The sequence below is a fragment of the Poecile atricapillus genome, chromosome W (assembly GCF_030490865.1).
Source record: "Poecile atricapillus isolate bPoeAtr1 chromosome W, bPoeAtr1.hap1, whole genome shotgun sequence".
NCBI classification, from domain to species: domain Eukaryota; kingdom Metazoa; phylum Chordata; class Aves; order Passeriformes; family Paridae; genus Poecile; species Poecile atricapillus.
In genome coordinates this window covers 28,023,434-28,038,607 of record NC_081288.1, presented here as the reverse complement: position 1 = coordinate 28,038,607, position 15,174 = coordinate 28,023,434, and the positions used below count along the sequence as shown (strand labels likewise).

Here is a 15,174-nt window from a genome sequence, read left to right as displayed (position 1 = left end):
GACTGTTGAACTAGTTGTGCTTAGAACTACAGCTTTGCCAAGGATTTTCCCTGTTGTACCAAGACAGTTGATGTAAGAAAAAGCACACAAGGAGCAGAAATAAAGGATACTTGAGCAAGCAAAACTGTCTTTTTCTGCTCTGAAGCATTCCATTGCCATCTCTTTTAAACTTCTGCTTAGTGTGATAACCTGCTATTAAAAAGGAAAAAAAAAAAAAAAAAAAAAAAAGCCAGGAGGCAAATCTAACAACCTACAACAAACATGCCACAATCATACAAAGCTTGGAACTGTGTGCCTGAGGGTTAGCAAGCCAAGAGAGATGTTAACAAGGGTCTTAGCAGAATTCAATTCATGGAATTACAGACAGGATAATCTCACTATTCCACTCTTCAAGCCTTGCTAAGACAAGCATTTACAGTAACTTCATTGCCCAAGAGCAAAAAAATCTTAAAGTGAGTGCTTAGGCAAATATTTTACAAATAACTAGTCCGGGCTGATTAGGAGTGTAACAGGTAATGTAGTTTCAGTACTGCAGAGCTCAATGCAGGCTAGCTGCTCTCTGAAGGAACTGTGGAGGTAGAAGTGAGCAGCATGCTGGCACAGCTAGGACAGTCACAGTGCCAGAAGGGTGGTCACAGCCGGCTCCACTACACCTGCCACACTATAGACTGGTCACAGGACAGTTTGTGAGGCACACATATCTCTGGATGCTAAAAACATGATGCAGACCAAAAGGGACACTTCAGGTATCCCATGTTTGTGTCCCGTAGAAAGTTAGAGTATCACTAAATGATTAGTAACTTCCTAAAGCAAAAGCAACTCTTTATTGATTTTAGTCATCTTGCACTGCAAGACAGATGGGGGGGGCATGCCAGGGATGGAAGTCTAAAACCCAAAACACCCAGCTGTAGCCTTTATGACCAAAAAAGTAAAAATACTGTATGTAACAAGGTCTCTCTCCATAACTTTCTATTCTTCGATTTTTAAAGCACAGATTTGAGTACGGAAGCCTGCACAATAGTCTGACTCATATTCATGTAGAGAGGTAGTGAAGCTCTATGCCATCTCAGTAATTTAATTGGGATAAATGCTTGTAGCCTTTCAGGAAACACAATTTGTTTTCCATTTTTAAACCAGCTTTTGCTATTACCATTTAAAAATTGAAGACCTGTGTGTATAGATTTGTTAAGTGCCAGCTTTCTGCCCAAGGGATTGAATACTGCTTCCCAGTAATGATTTTTTTCTTTTAAGTTCTGGTAATATTTGTAATGGTGATGGCGGAAAAGAACCCAACTTGATTACTAGTACTGATACTGACTGTCTTGGAGAGTAATACATATTTATACCCTTTGTTAGGACACAGACTTAACCTGCTGCTTGATTTCATGTGATGCCATTAACACAGATCACTGTGTTTTCTAACACTGAAGTGAGTTCTGCTGTCCTCATGATGCACACATGGCACAGTCAGTGTTGCAAAGGAAGAGGTGTAACTTTATTAAGAAACCAGCAAGGCACAACTCTGTCCATGTGCAGTGGGTGACCTGAGTTCAGAAGGAATTCAGTTCTGCCTTTAGCTACTGTCAACAGAATCCAACTTTGCAGATGTCTTAAGCTGCAATGCAAGATGCAAACAAAAGTATATATTCTATTACCATCTGTTAAAACCAGGTGGGGCAGTGTTCTTTATCCTCCCTCCAGAGGGATATCTTCTGTTAATGGGCCGTTGAGTCAGTCACTGTATGACTGATAAAATTACATCATCCCATTGTGAGATGCTCCACCCAGGGGAGAAGCCAAGCATTCCTACCTGGATAGAATCTGAGACTTAGAACACTGCAGTCAACCTTTCTCTTCTGGATTCCCAGAAGACTGGACCCATCTACACCACCACTGGACCTTTAGAGGAAAACTACACCCTTCTGCAGGATCACTGCTTCAAACAGATCCACATGTGTCACTCCCGGAGGACTGCAGCCACCACTGAATCAGACTGATACCAACACTGACCAACAGGGTGTCAGCTTGTATTCCGACTCTGTCAGAGGATTTCTTGTACTGCTGCATTTTTATTTTGATTTTTCTAGTAAATCAGTTTTATTTATTTATTTATCTATTCCCGTATCTTTCCCTGAGAGCCCCTTAATTTCAAAACTGTAATCATTCAGAGGGAGGGAGGTTTACATTTTTCCATTTCAAGGAAGGCTCCTGCCTTCCTTAGTAGACACCTGTCTTTTCAAACCAAGATAGCAGAGATGTTTCACAACTCAGTAGAAAGTTTCTCCATGCTAGAAAGAGCAATATTTAGTCGCTTTCATTGCAAAATTAAACAGATACAGCACCCACACAAGACAATCAAAATTCTAAGCAGACTGAAGTAAACCAGGGCCTTCCTCTCCAGTTTAGCGCCCATTAAAGTATTCAGTTAAAGCATCCATGAGCTCCTGCTTCTTGCTTCCACACCTCAACCCCAGAAACCTACACGCATCCTTCAGGACAGTTACAGTGAGCTTGCCTAGAGTGCCCTTTTGCACATGACTCCGCAGCTCATCTTCTGAGACTTCTGCCTTGGGCCTCTTCTCAGTTTTACCGTCAGAAGCTACAAAGATACATTTTAGATCAAATGACTAAGACTTTAAAAATTAGAAAGATATCAATGTTTCTTATACATACCATAGTTAATGGTCATTAGCATTAAAACAGCATGCTCTAACAGCCACATACTCACAGACCTAGTTTCCATGTTTTCTTTTAAGAAACAGATGTCAATATGTAAGTCAAGCAGTATTTCATTGATAGGAATGATCTTAACTGATTCACAAAGTATGAAACTTTGTGTTCTGATAAAAACATCACCCTTCAAATGAAACTTTAAAGGGATTCTCATTGAGACAGCAGAATGCAATGATTCCACACAGAGTTCAGCTGACACTCACTTTATGCAGTCTTTCATAGACTCCCGAATTACACATGGACTTCAGCATTACTTTCATATTTAGCCCTTAAGATGCCCATCTTGGACTTGCTAAACAACCCATGCATAAGTTTGCTCCCTCACCAAGACAAACTGAAAGCATGAGTGCTTTTATTATTCTGTCATAAAACAGAAAGTTGCTAAAATTATATATACATCTTCTGCAGTCATTTACCCACATTACTTCCTATACTTCACTCTGCAGTTTGTCGCTCCAGCAAGTCCCCAACTGGATACCACAATATTCCCTACTCTCTAAGAATCAATACTGGATATAATACTTCATTGTGGAGATGGGCAGAGTTACTGCACAAGCAGCTTCTTTAAACTATGATACAAACTGAAAACACAGAACCTTCTGAACAGAGAATACAGACATTATGTTTTGTATCTGCACCACTGTTACTTACCTTGTTTTCGCTTTACACCCTTCTCATCAGGATTGTAGTCAGGGGGATAAACCAGCTGCTTAAACTCGTCCACCAGGTTGCCCAGTCTGTGGCTCATCTGTTCAGACTTTGGCACTGGCAAAAGATAAAGATTTGCCCTCTCAGGAACAGTGTGATCACAAGAAAGTTCATCTGACAACAGGGATGGCCTTGTGTAGACTATCAGTTCACCCAGTGGGAAATATACAATGCTCATTCTATAAAACCATTAGGGTATGGAACCACACAATACTTTATTTTGTAGTATCATGTTAAACATTCCCCAAGAAGGGACTCAAAAAATATGAACCATTCTAGGTATGCCAACTCCGCTCTATGTTGGGAAGTAGCACCAGTTCATCGAGCACTCAGCTGTAACTTGAGAGTCTACAACCACCAGAGAGACCCCTGGGACAGAAGAACATGTGCACAAAGGAGAACTAGCACATGTTAATGATTGTTGGGGAAATTATTACCACATATATGTTTCTTCTGGGAAAACCTACAAAAACAGTTTTTTCTGTACTAGAGATGCACAATTTTGGTGGAGATATCCCTCATGCATTCAGCACTGTAATAAAGAACACCTGCTTCTTAAAGCTGCATTGGTGCTAACAAGTCTGACTGTTTTTCAGTACCACCACCAGACACAACTGTGCTTTTGTAATAACTAGTCTGCAAGTGTCCTGCAAGCATGCAAAAATGCAAATACTTGTGTTACAATACTCCCAAATGAGAAATTTACAGCTCTTGGTAATATCAAGAGTTTGGACATCTGGAATTCTGCGTCCAGTTCTGGGCTCCCCAGTACAAGAGAAACATGGAGCTTCTGAAATGGGTCCAGCAGAGGACAACAAAAATAATTAAAGTACTGGAACATCTTCCTTATGAGGGAAGTCTGAAGGAACTGGGCCTGTTCAGCCTCCAGAAGAGATGACTAAGAGGGGAACCTCATCAATGCACCTAAGTATCTGAAGGGAGGGTGTCAAGAGCATAGTGCCAGGCTCCTGGTGGTGCCAAGCAACAGGACAAGAGCCAATAGGTAGAAACTGAAGCACAGAAGAGCCATCTGAACATGAGGAAGAACTTTACTGAGAAGGTGACTGAGCACTGAAACAGGTCACCCACAGAGTGGGTAAAGTATCCCTCACTGGAGAAATAATTGAAGAACTACCTGGAACTAACCCAGTGCAATGTGCTGTAGGATAACCCTGGTTGAGCAGGGAGGTTGGACCAGATGACCCACTGTGGTCCCTTCCCTCCTGACCCACTCTGATTATACAAGACAGTTATATATAAACTCTCACAGTCACCAGGTGGCAGCACTGCCCCCAGCAGAATAATTATCTTGATTCTGTCCATTTATCACACTGAAATATTAATGAGAATCTTGAAGAGAGGATTTTCAAAGAAAACAGTTCTCACCATATGAAAAAGTGATTCAATTTTAATTTTGGATGGTAAAGTGAGCAATTTTTTCTTTACCTTAGAATTGGCAGCAACAGAAAATAAGGTTTCCATATTTCAGAATGGACACATCTAGAATCCTGTAGTGAAACTGCACACAACTGAAATATTTCTCAAAAGACATTTGGGTTTGTAGTAGAACATATCTGACTTATAACAAAGCCACGAGTCCCCTACCCTGCCTCCCTTCATATCCACCAGTAGTTCTCACTTGTAAGATCCTCAATTTGTTCTGGTTCCATCATATCCAGTGCCAAAGCCTCCAAATTCCTGAAGTGCTGCTGCAAAACTGGGTTCTCAAAGCTGTCAGGCCTGTCAAGAAACCCCAAAAATGTCAGTGCATGTTGCCAAGAAGGCAGACAAAACACTTAAGACCTACCATCAACTTATTTCAGAATAAAACTTCCCTCTTTCCCACACAGCAGTCCATCGCAACAGAACTGCTTTTCCTCTTTTCAATATACTTGCTGAATCACTATCCTGCCATGTATCAACCACATAAGAATGCTGTGTGAGAGTTAGAAAGTTGTATGAGGCAAAAGGAGATAGTAGCATTACACTTTAATAACAGTTATGGTGGCTTCCACATATCTAAGAGAAAAATCTCCCATGAAAGTACTTTGTAGCATTTATCCCAGCTATAATGAAAAGAGAGGCCTAACTCTTCATTCTGAAGTGCTCTAATTTAAATGATCTGGGTCTGATCTGCTGTTAGAGTGGCAGAACCACAATACAATGTGATACCTCTGCAACAAATGACAACAGCCCAGAGAACAAGAGCAATTCTACAAAGAACTCCAGAACGTGCTACATAAAGCATTGTGGTGCCTGGGTATCCAGAATGATTAAGAATAAAGTTTGGACAAAGCTACTGCAAAGAGAAGCAATTTCTATCAAAATACATCAAATCTCATCTCAGGAACACCACAGCTGAACAATGTGTGCAACAGAGCAAGCAATGGCTGTGCTTTCTTCCCCATGCCACCCCCTGCACCCTTTTTATCTCCAGGTACCTGTATTTGAACCGCAGTTTCTGAATGATTTCCTTCATTTTGTCTACCTGCCCTTGGCTGGCTGGCACGTTTTCTGTAAAACCAACATTACGTTTGTCATCTGCGTAGGGTAGAAAAATCATGTGGAAACCTATACAGAAGAGAGGGAGGAAGACAACAGTTACACAGAAGTATGGTCTCAAAATAATTTATGGGAAAAACCAAGATGGTTTGGTCTAAGTCTGATGACTCCAAACTAGCTCCCTGTTTTGTTGTTAGCAATAGCAATCCATAATACTTCCAAGTGCCTACAGCCTGACACTCCCAACCTCAATATTTGTAACCAATATGACTAATGGCTTTGTGAAAGATATTCAGACTAAATTCATAGCTAAGACTTGGATACCAGTGATTTGCTTTTTATGCAAGACATCAACTAGTCCACCTCTCCCATGTCTTACTGGGTATGAGGCTCACTATATGTGAGATTATTTATTTAATATTTTACAATGTATTCAAGGATACAATATAATTCAGGAAAAGACATTCTGTCTAGTCTTCAAATAGGACAAAAAGACTTAATTTCTACATCAGTTATTTGAATCTGCTAAAAAGAGGCACAAGACAGGGAAAACACTCCAGCCAGGTCATACTTGAGCAAGCACTGATGCAACTGGGGCTTTAAAAATAGATTCAGCATCAGATGTTTACATTGACAAAACCGAAGAAAAGGAATGTTGGAAAGCATTTTCCCCAGTGTTAAGGGAGGTAGCACTAAGAATATTTTCCCACAATACAAGACACCATTACACTTAACTACATCCAATCATGCAGGGAAAGGCGGCATCTCTTCTCATACCTGGAGGGGCTGTCTGCACTTTCAGCTCATCCAGCTCTTCCTCCTGGGGAACCAGGGCCACAAAGCGAGGAGGGACATTCCGGCGAGGGGTGTATCTGCACAGCATCATCATCTCCCTCTCCAAGCATTTCATCAATAGGGCATTAAACAGCGTTGTGCTCCCTGCAAAGGAAAGAGTGGATTGGTCAGACTGACACCTTTACTCCTTTGTTCCAGAATATAACCCTAGATGTTACAGTTGCAAAACCTCTGACTTCTTTGAAATGCTTGCATTATTGTGGAGGTAAAAAGCAAATTTTGGAAGGGGGAAGACTCAAAATGGACAATGTCAGTGAGTCTCTTCTGACCAGCAGTGAGAATTTCACTTCTGGTAGAAGAAGTGAAATCGCTATCATCTGAGCAATGGAATTCCATGAAATTTTATCTACAAAGTCTATTTCTACGCATTTGCCTCAGGTGTATTGTGGTGGTCAGGGAAAGACTGACATATAAAGTGTCAGGAAACTGCAGTTAGAGAAGCAAGTGTAAGGGGTCTTCTTTAGTCAGACACTGCAAAGCCTTTGGTCATAACTCAGCCCTCTTTATCCACTGCTAGAATGAGGAGCTAAAGGTTTTTTCTTACTATTGCAGCTTGGAATATATTTATAAACAAACAGAGATATATATATACATATAAAAAGGCAAATATAAGCAGTTCTAAATGTCCTTGCCTTATCTCCCCTGGTTTGGGGTTAAGGTTTTTTTTCTTTTGTCATTGGTTGTTAGTTTGTTTGGGCTTTTTTAACCATCTTTGCCTTCTTGTCAGGTACTAAGATCCTCCACTTTCATGAATGGGTAAAACAAGTACTTTGTGACTGTACCTACATGGTTTAATTAGCTGCTTGTCATGATGGATAAACATGAAGCACAATTGGCTCTTCTGCTATAGAAGGAAACAAGAAGTATCTGCAGCTGAGAGGGGCAATAATAGTTAATTCAGTTCTTCTTAACATTAGCAAGTTTTTAAGTTAGAGCTTTTACACCCAATGATCCCCACTCAAACACAGGATGAATCAGCTGGTTACACTAATGCAAGGTGGTAAATCTTCTCTTGACTTCTTTACTTACCTCTCACCATGGACTCCTCAGGATAAATGAACTGGGAGGGCCTGATATGGTGGTGCTGTTTTAGCATTGAAAGTGGTTTGAAGCCAATCAGAAACAAACCCGGAGAATCAAACCGCTTTATTTCTTCTGTCTCCTCTTTCTCCAGCACAATCTGTCGTTTTCCATATGTCTAAACCAGGGAAGAGCAGATGATAGGACTGCCAGCATAAAAAAAAATGGGGACCAGGAGGCAGAACAGAGCAGGAAGTGCAGGAAGAAGATGCAATTGCTGTGTTCCACTACTGAAAAGAAGGTTATAGACAAGACAGTGTAAACCCTCATGAGTAGCACACACCGAAATGGCAAGTGATGCTGTGACCATTATCCCAAGGGTAATTCTACCTGAACATAAGCAAAATGCACTTTTCTAAGAAAATGTCTAAGCCCTGATACAGAGAGGCTGTCACATCTCATCTCTGGAGTTCTTCAGAGCTGTCCCAAAATAAACCTGATCTGGTTTTGTGAGTCTTGCTCTGGGGTGGGTTGGACCAGGCTTTTTCAGAGGTCCTGTCCAATTGTAAACTTGCTTCAGCAGATGCAAGCCAGCTACCTACTCCTGACAGAAATAGCGACTGAGAAACAATGTTTCTGTAGCACCACTCACGCATCACAAAATCAAAACCATATTACAGTCCAGCTACTGAAGGTAGACATCAGGGCTTAATGCTTAGCTCTTTCTCTCCTATTGTTCACTTTAAGAAACTAATATCCACTATAAATAGACTTAATATTTCATTTTAAGACAACAACTTTAAGAGCTATTAACGTGGAAGAAGACACAAAGCACACATGTGACAGTACATCTAGCAACTACATAACTTGTTTTGAAATAAAGCTATGCCTGATCAGAACACGATACTCAACTTACATCAGCCAAACTATCAAGCAGAAATGCAAAACAAAGAAATATGTATACAGAAACCTCCAAAGGTATCATGCCTTTTGTTTGGAAAACAGCTCCAACTCCCCTGTGTTGAATGTTTAACAAAGTGGAGCAAACCCATTCCTAATGAATCAAAAGCCGATGGCAGTGGCAATGGCACAGGGTCACACAAGGTCAGGCTCTGACAACCTCGTTCTGCCTTACAGAAAGAAATTACCTGTGTTCCTGACAGCACTTCCACCAGCAGCTATGCCTTCCCATGACAGTCAAGTCAGGGAGACAACCCACTCTCACTCTGCAGAGCTCACAACACGACCAGCCTGATCCCAGGTGCATACAGATGCAAATATTTCTGGATCTCATCTTGAAAGTGCAATACAAACAAAAGCAGCAAGGGAATTGGCATCTCCCTCACACATCACAGACACAAGACAAAGCAGGCACATAATCAATATATTACCTGAGTCCTTTTAGTGTCACTGGGTAGGAGCAAGCTGCCTGTTTTTCCACTGAACATCCTTGTTTTGGTTTTAACTGGTTCATTGGTTTCCCGATAAAGCTTCACCGGATATGGTTTATGAGCTTTTTGAATAAGGCTGTAAACACCAACAGAAAGTGCCACATTGTTGCTCAGATGCAGATTTAGCCTGTGTGAAAAAGCAGAAACAAACTTGAGATTCCTGAAAAATCATCACTGCAGAAGAAAATCACCTCCTCATGTAAGTTATTTCCTCTGACTTTCTCCTGTTCTCCTCCCCCAAAATCACATATATCTTTGGAAACCTACTATCACTTCAGCCATAATCTCACTTGCATAAAAATATTCTTGCAATATCATCGTTTCTGGTGATAAAAGTTATCTAAACACAAGTAATTTATCATATTTCTTTGACCCTTTTTTTCAGTGAAGGGCAGCTATGCTCAAACAGACCACAGGACAAGTCCCCATTTGGGTACCCCCAATTATGCTTATTGTAATGTCTATATGAATTTTCATTGTTTTTTGTGCAGAAGGCAAAATTCTCCCCCAAACAACCCACTAAGACAAAAATACCAAGATTTAAGAAAACACATAAATCAGACGTTAGAGAAAAAATTAGATGTAAATTTTAAAAACAGAGGTAATCTTCAAGTTATGAGAGCCGAACAGTGAGTTACTACAAATGCTACTTTCTCTCTTGTAAAAGGTATCACTGGTACGGAATTCTTCCTCCCCAGCTATCAGAAAACTTGAGGAACATTCCCAGAAAAGAAAGCTGTGAGCAGGAGAAAGAATGTCAGTAACAACAGCTCAGGTTGGGACCCTTTATAAATATTTATTGGAAAAAAAACATTAGGCTTTGAAGTTCACTCCCTTACAGTGCTTCCACATCATTCTGCTATGGACTCACTCCCTAAAAAAGCAACTGTTATGGATCATGTGGTTCCAAAAATACTTTCTATCTGCTTTGTCAAGATCCCTGTAATCTTTCTTAAGCATCTCTAATCTTTTAGTAGGAGATTAGATATATCAAGGCTGTGTGAATTCATGCCAAGTGCCTAGGCTGGCAACAGACAATTATTTAATAACAGGCCAAAAAACCTAGAATTCACATTCAGATGAATTTTCTTAAGTTAGTATTGGCAAGAAAAGCCTAATTTCAATAAGATTTCACTATGAACTATTTTTTATGTTGCAGCTTTTTAGGTAAGTACGTGGCAATTATGTAATATTTTAACAAACTATGATTTCTGGCCAAGCTCAATACAGGAGATATCACACAGGGGGAAAAAAGAGGTTCACTCTGCTCTTCTCATCCACAAATATCCTTGGAAACTACAGAAGAAACAGCAGTCTTGGACTAAAGAATTAAGATTGAGGAATGTAAGCACTCATGCCTTTAAAGACCAGTCATTCCAGAAGAGGAAAGTGAGATGCAGTCTGAAAATAACATCAGGTGCCTCCACTGAATGATGTATCATAACCAAGTACAAACCTGACTAAAGCCCGTTTCTTTGTCTCCTTTGCTCGTACTTTCCTCATGAGATGTTCCAGTTTCTCTGACTCTTTAGGCTGGATCCCAAGGTCCTCATCCTCTGCTACATTTATAATATCCCTGTAGAACAAAGAGATATCAAACCCTCCAGGCTTCTTCAAGTGCATAAGGTCCAAGATGATACCTAGAAACAATGAAGAGATAGGAGCAGGATCAGGAACTTTTTTCTTGCATCAGCATGTATCTCAGCACTCTCAGATTTCTCTATCTACACAAATAATTTAAGTAAGAATAAGCTTCAAAATGTCATCTGTACCAGATGTGAAATATTCTAGAGAAAGGGGTGATTCTAGGGCAAGAGGCAAAACGCATTCTTTCATTTCAGTCAAAATAATGCAGAACAGAAAATGTTTCCTCTCTAATTAAGAATCTGGACAGCACTGAATATGAAATGACTCTGATAAGCTCCTATAAAACATAATATTACCTCAGGCATAGAGGGGAGTAACAAGTCAGAAAATCCCCTTTCCCATAGTTATAGAGGCTAATGGATTAAGGAAGCCTCACAGCTTCTAGATCCAGGACATCTGAATCCCAAAAGCACTGGTTACCTCAGCTACATAATTGAACTAATGCTGTCTACTCTCTGAGCTCAGGCTGATGTCCTTCAGCTAATTCAAAATGAACCATTAAAGTAATTTTCCTTTTGTGTTAACTTGGAGTTACTATTATTCCCTTCCTGGAAAATGGTATAATAACAAGAAAAAGCTTATTTTCTTCGCCCCCTCATGTGCCCATTTAGAAACTAGAAAGAGATCCTAGAAAACAAGTGCTAGCTACTGGATACCAGATCAGAAAACATGTATTCTAATTTAGATTAGATACCAAATTTCTAGTTTAGGAACTTTCAGAAACCTTCCCCAGTACCGATGATTTTACATCTCTTTCCATCACAAACTAGTAATGCAGTTAACATCTGCTGCAAAGATGTGTCACATTTATTGTGTCTAAAATTAAAAGGGGAAATAACGACCTGTGTCTCTCAGATCACCAGCTCTGGTCCTGGCCAGCTTGGCTTTAGCACTGTCATTGGCATGAGGGTTATCCTCATTGGTGAAGAGCATGATCCTCTTATGGCTCAGCCTGACTCGGACATCACTGAAGAGATTTGAGCAGGCCCAGAGCGCTTCACCCAGTGAGTAGGCAGTGTTGTGGCCAAAGTTCTCCCGGAAAAGTGCTCGTCCTTCGTCTCCCCTGTACTGGTCCAGCTCCAGAACACGTTTCGCACCTGGAGGGGCAACAGCACTCACGCGCATTAGAAATGCTGAAAGAAGTACCACAAGCTCTTCTAAGTATGCACAAGGGGTCCCTTGCAGCTGACGCCCAAGGAATGTCCCCAAGCACCTCCCAAGCAGCATCCTTCCAACACCTGGCTGAGAAAACTGTCCAGCATGGCCTAACATCTGCAATGTCACAAGCCAGTTACCACTGAAATCACCTGCTAGGGCCAAGAGGACACAAAATGCCCTGGCACCAATGTAGGCTCTTTCTGTGGAGAAGGGAAGCAGACAGGGATCCAGGTATTGCAAACCCTCTCCACTGAATGCCAAGTGCTCAGCAGCAAAGGCAGCAAACTGCACCTGCTGCAGAGGCACAGCAGACTGCTGGACCACCACAGAGAAGAGAGGAGCCTGAAGTGAGTCCTGCATCTCCACAGCATGCTGGGAAGGTGGAAAGCTCCTCCTCCTCCTTCCTCACCCCTCATGTCAGAGAGAATCCACCCAGAGGTGAGATGAAGCCCACAGATCACCACGAAGATCAGGTGTCCACAGCCTTGTTGCAGCTCTGAGGATTACTTCACCCCAGCTAGAACTCCTTTTCCCACCTGTCTCACAGCAGGTCCTGTTTTCTTCTGTCACTCTGCAACAGGAGACAAACTTTCATTTTTCAGCCACTGCATTCTGCAGAGCTTCTTCCTTTGTCCTTCACTTAAACTCTATAGCACTTACAAAATCTCATTTGAAAATGTTTTCCTCTCCCTTTACTACCTTATTTTCATCTCCTCATCTGTCCTTTAATGTGTATGTTCATAATTATGTATTCCTGAATAACCACCTATAGCATCTCTTCCTTCTCCAGGGCACACTGCTCTCCAGGGGCAGCAAATACACAATTCTGTTCCTTTTGAACTAATGCCTTAAGTTTTAGCTTTTGTATTTTCCAGATTCCATACTGCATTGGTATGTAACTCTGAACTCCATATAAAGTGTTAGCAAGTTCTTTTCACAGGGGAGTTAGACAAATCAATCCTTTTCCAGCCTGAGAACCAAGGACACTGTTCCAGCTTCAGGCTCAGTAAGTACAAACTACAGTGAATTGAGGAGAGCAATCTGGGAGGATGGGATTTCATAACCTGAAGCTGTAACTGGACAATTAACCCAAATACGTAAATGGAACAAAACTTACAGAAGTGTGAAAACTTGTGACTTGGGGTCCATCTTGGGTGTGGCCTCAGCCAGGCTCTTGTAGTGCCCAAGGTATATCCTGGTATATCCTTTGAAGGCCTTTTAATAAATACCTCCTTTATTCCTTTCACACTGTCTAGCCTCACAAGGCATCAGAACAACACCCACCTTTCACCTGCGCTGGTTTTATCTGCATGGCAATGCTACTGCCTCTAACATGGGAGAATGGATGAGCAGGGAAGAGGAGGAAAACGGAAAAGCGAGACCTATAACGCACTGTCTGCCAGAAAAAGGAGAAGAACCTAAGGCAGTACTGTCAGGTCTCCATTGTAATAAATTCTGAAAATAGGACAAGGCACAAATCTTTCAGAAGCCCCTGTGTTGTTAAACCTACACCCCCAGTAAAGAAAATTAAATCAAACGTCCTCAGAGATAAAGGCTGCTATTAAAAGTTGTAGACAAAATTCCCCCAGAAGACTCTCAACTGTCAGACAATCTGTCACCACTACCATGTATTCTTTGCACTTCTCCTACTGCCTTTCCAATTCAGCAACCAGCACTTGTTATCAAGCAGATGGTATGTAATCTTAAGAAAATGAAAGAAAGGAATTCAAGAATTGCAGAACTTACTATGGAAATAAGAGATGGAACACCGCAAACAGGCTACCATATTGAACCACCTTTTCTAGCTGACACTGCTTGAGCAGGAGGGCTGGACAAGATGACCTCCAAAAGCCCATCCAACCTCAGCTATTCTGTGATATTCTCCATCAGCTGGCATCCATGGCACCTTAGCATGGACATACACTTTTCTGACAGACATTCAAGAGTTCTGTTGCGATTTAGCAGACAGCAAGTGAAGCCACCACATTAAAATTTTAGAAAAGGCATTGAAAAGGATCTGAACCAACTCTAAGAGAAAATGCTAGGCCCTCATGAAGTTTCTAAGCTTTCAATAAATATCTAAATCTAGCCCCACCACTAACAGTGGATTTCACTAACAAGAACTTATCTGATAGATCTCTCATTTTAGAGAGATTAGTTATTGACAATGCTACTACACCAATTTCCTTACTCCATCATTTTACACAACCTTCATACCACTTTACCTGGATTGTCCAGCTCCTGGAGAACATAAACGTGCTTGAAATCTGCCGAGTTCTTGTTGTTTTCTGTACCATAGAACACAACACTTAACAGGTCCCTGTCACTGCTGATAATTTTGCTGGTATACACATTCCGGATGCACTAAAAAAAAAAAGTACGCAGATTTTAGAATTAGAAGAAAACAATTTTCAGTAAGGAGTGTGAAAGTCTTGCCTTAGCAATCAGCATTTTATCCATCCCTACCTGGATGGTCATGTCGAAAGGAGTCTCTGAGTCCCCATCGGACTCGAACATGGCCTTGGAGGCATCCACCAAGAAGATGAGGCTGTCCCGGCCCGAAAACCTCTGCTCCGCTACGGAACGTGGAGGGGGAAACAGTTTTAGACGCGGCCCCTCCGCCCGTGGAGCCTCGAAAGCAGGCAGCGGGCCCCGAGCCGCCTTCCATGAAGGAGTGGGGGGCACTTACCGACCGCCTCAGCCCCTTCCTCCTCTTCCTGCTGCTGCTCCTCCTCCTCCTCCTCCAGCCCCTCTCCCCGGTAGAACGACCCCCACCCCGCCATGGCTCACGCGGCGCCGCCGCCGGAGGGGCCCGGAGAGCTCGCGCCAGACGCGGAGCTCGCGCCGCACGGCCTCACTCACGCTCAGCCAACCGCCGCTCGCCAGATCGCCACGCCCCCGTAACAATTCTGACCAATGGCGAGAGAGAGAATGAGCCGGGTCCCGCCCCCTCCCGGGACAGACGCCCCTCCCCTCCGCGCGGATTGGCTGCAGTGGGGTAGAGAAGGGCGGAAGGATCTCACGCGTTGCGCGCGGCTCCGAGCCTCAGCCAATGACAGCGGAACGTGTCCGGCCCCGCCCCAGGCTGTAGCGCCGTCCC

The 15,174-nt window shown here is 42.2% G+C and overlaps 1 protein-coding gene across 2 annotated transcripts; it reads right to left on the bottom strand.

Annotated features, from left to right (window-relative positions):
- Positions 1–1,447: 1,447 nt before the first annotated feature.
- LOC131591604 (X-ray repair cross-complementing protein 5-like) lies at positions 1,448–14,923 on the bottom strand. 2 transcript variants are annotated; one of them, XM_058862450.1, is made up of 12 exons: positions 14,764–14,923; positions 14,541–14,650; positions 14,300–14,438; positions 11,759–12,013; positions 10,726–10,909; positions 9,210–9,396; positions 7,828–7,996; positions 6,721–6,882; positions 5,883–6,012; positions 5,081–5,181; positions 3,385–3,498; positions 1,448–2,599 (listed from the first exon to the last, which is right to left on the bottom strand). In XM_058862450.1, the coding sequence occupies exons 1-12, from the start codon at positions 14,855–14,857 to the stop codon at positions 2,403–2,405; spliced, it is 1,842 nt and encodes a 613-aa protein (XP_058718433.1). In that variant the 5' UTR covers positions 14,858–14,923; the 3' UTR covers positions 1,448–2,402. The 2 variants fall into 2 exon arrangements, with proteins under 2 accessions (XP_058718433.1, XP_058718434.1); XM_058862451.1 differs by lacking the exon at positions 1,448–2,599 and having other exon boundaries at positions 5,047–5,181.
- Between the last annotated feature and the right edge of the window lie 251 nt (positions 14,924–15,174).

What these genes read in the sequence shown, in the direction of transcription:
- LOC131591604 (XM_058862450.1), bottom strand. Translation starts at nt 14,857, where the DNA reads ATGGCGGGGTGGGGGTCGTTCTACCGGGGAGAGGGGCTGGAGGAGGAG. An exon ending in GTGACACTAAAAGGACTCAG is followed by an intron (nt 7,997 to 9,209) that starts GTAATATATTGA and finishes TCCCTGGTTTAG; the next exon opens with ACATATGGAAAACGACAGAT. An exon ending in AAACTGCGGTTCAAATACAG is followed by an intron (nt 5,182 to 5,882) that starts GTACCTGGAGAT and finishes GTTTCTTGACAG; the next exon opens with GCCTGACAGCTTTGAGAACC.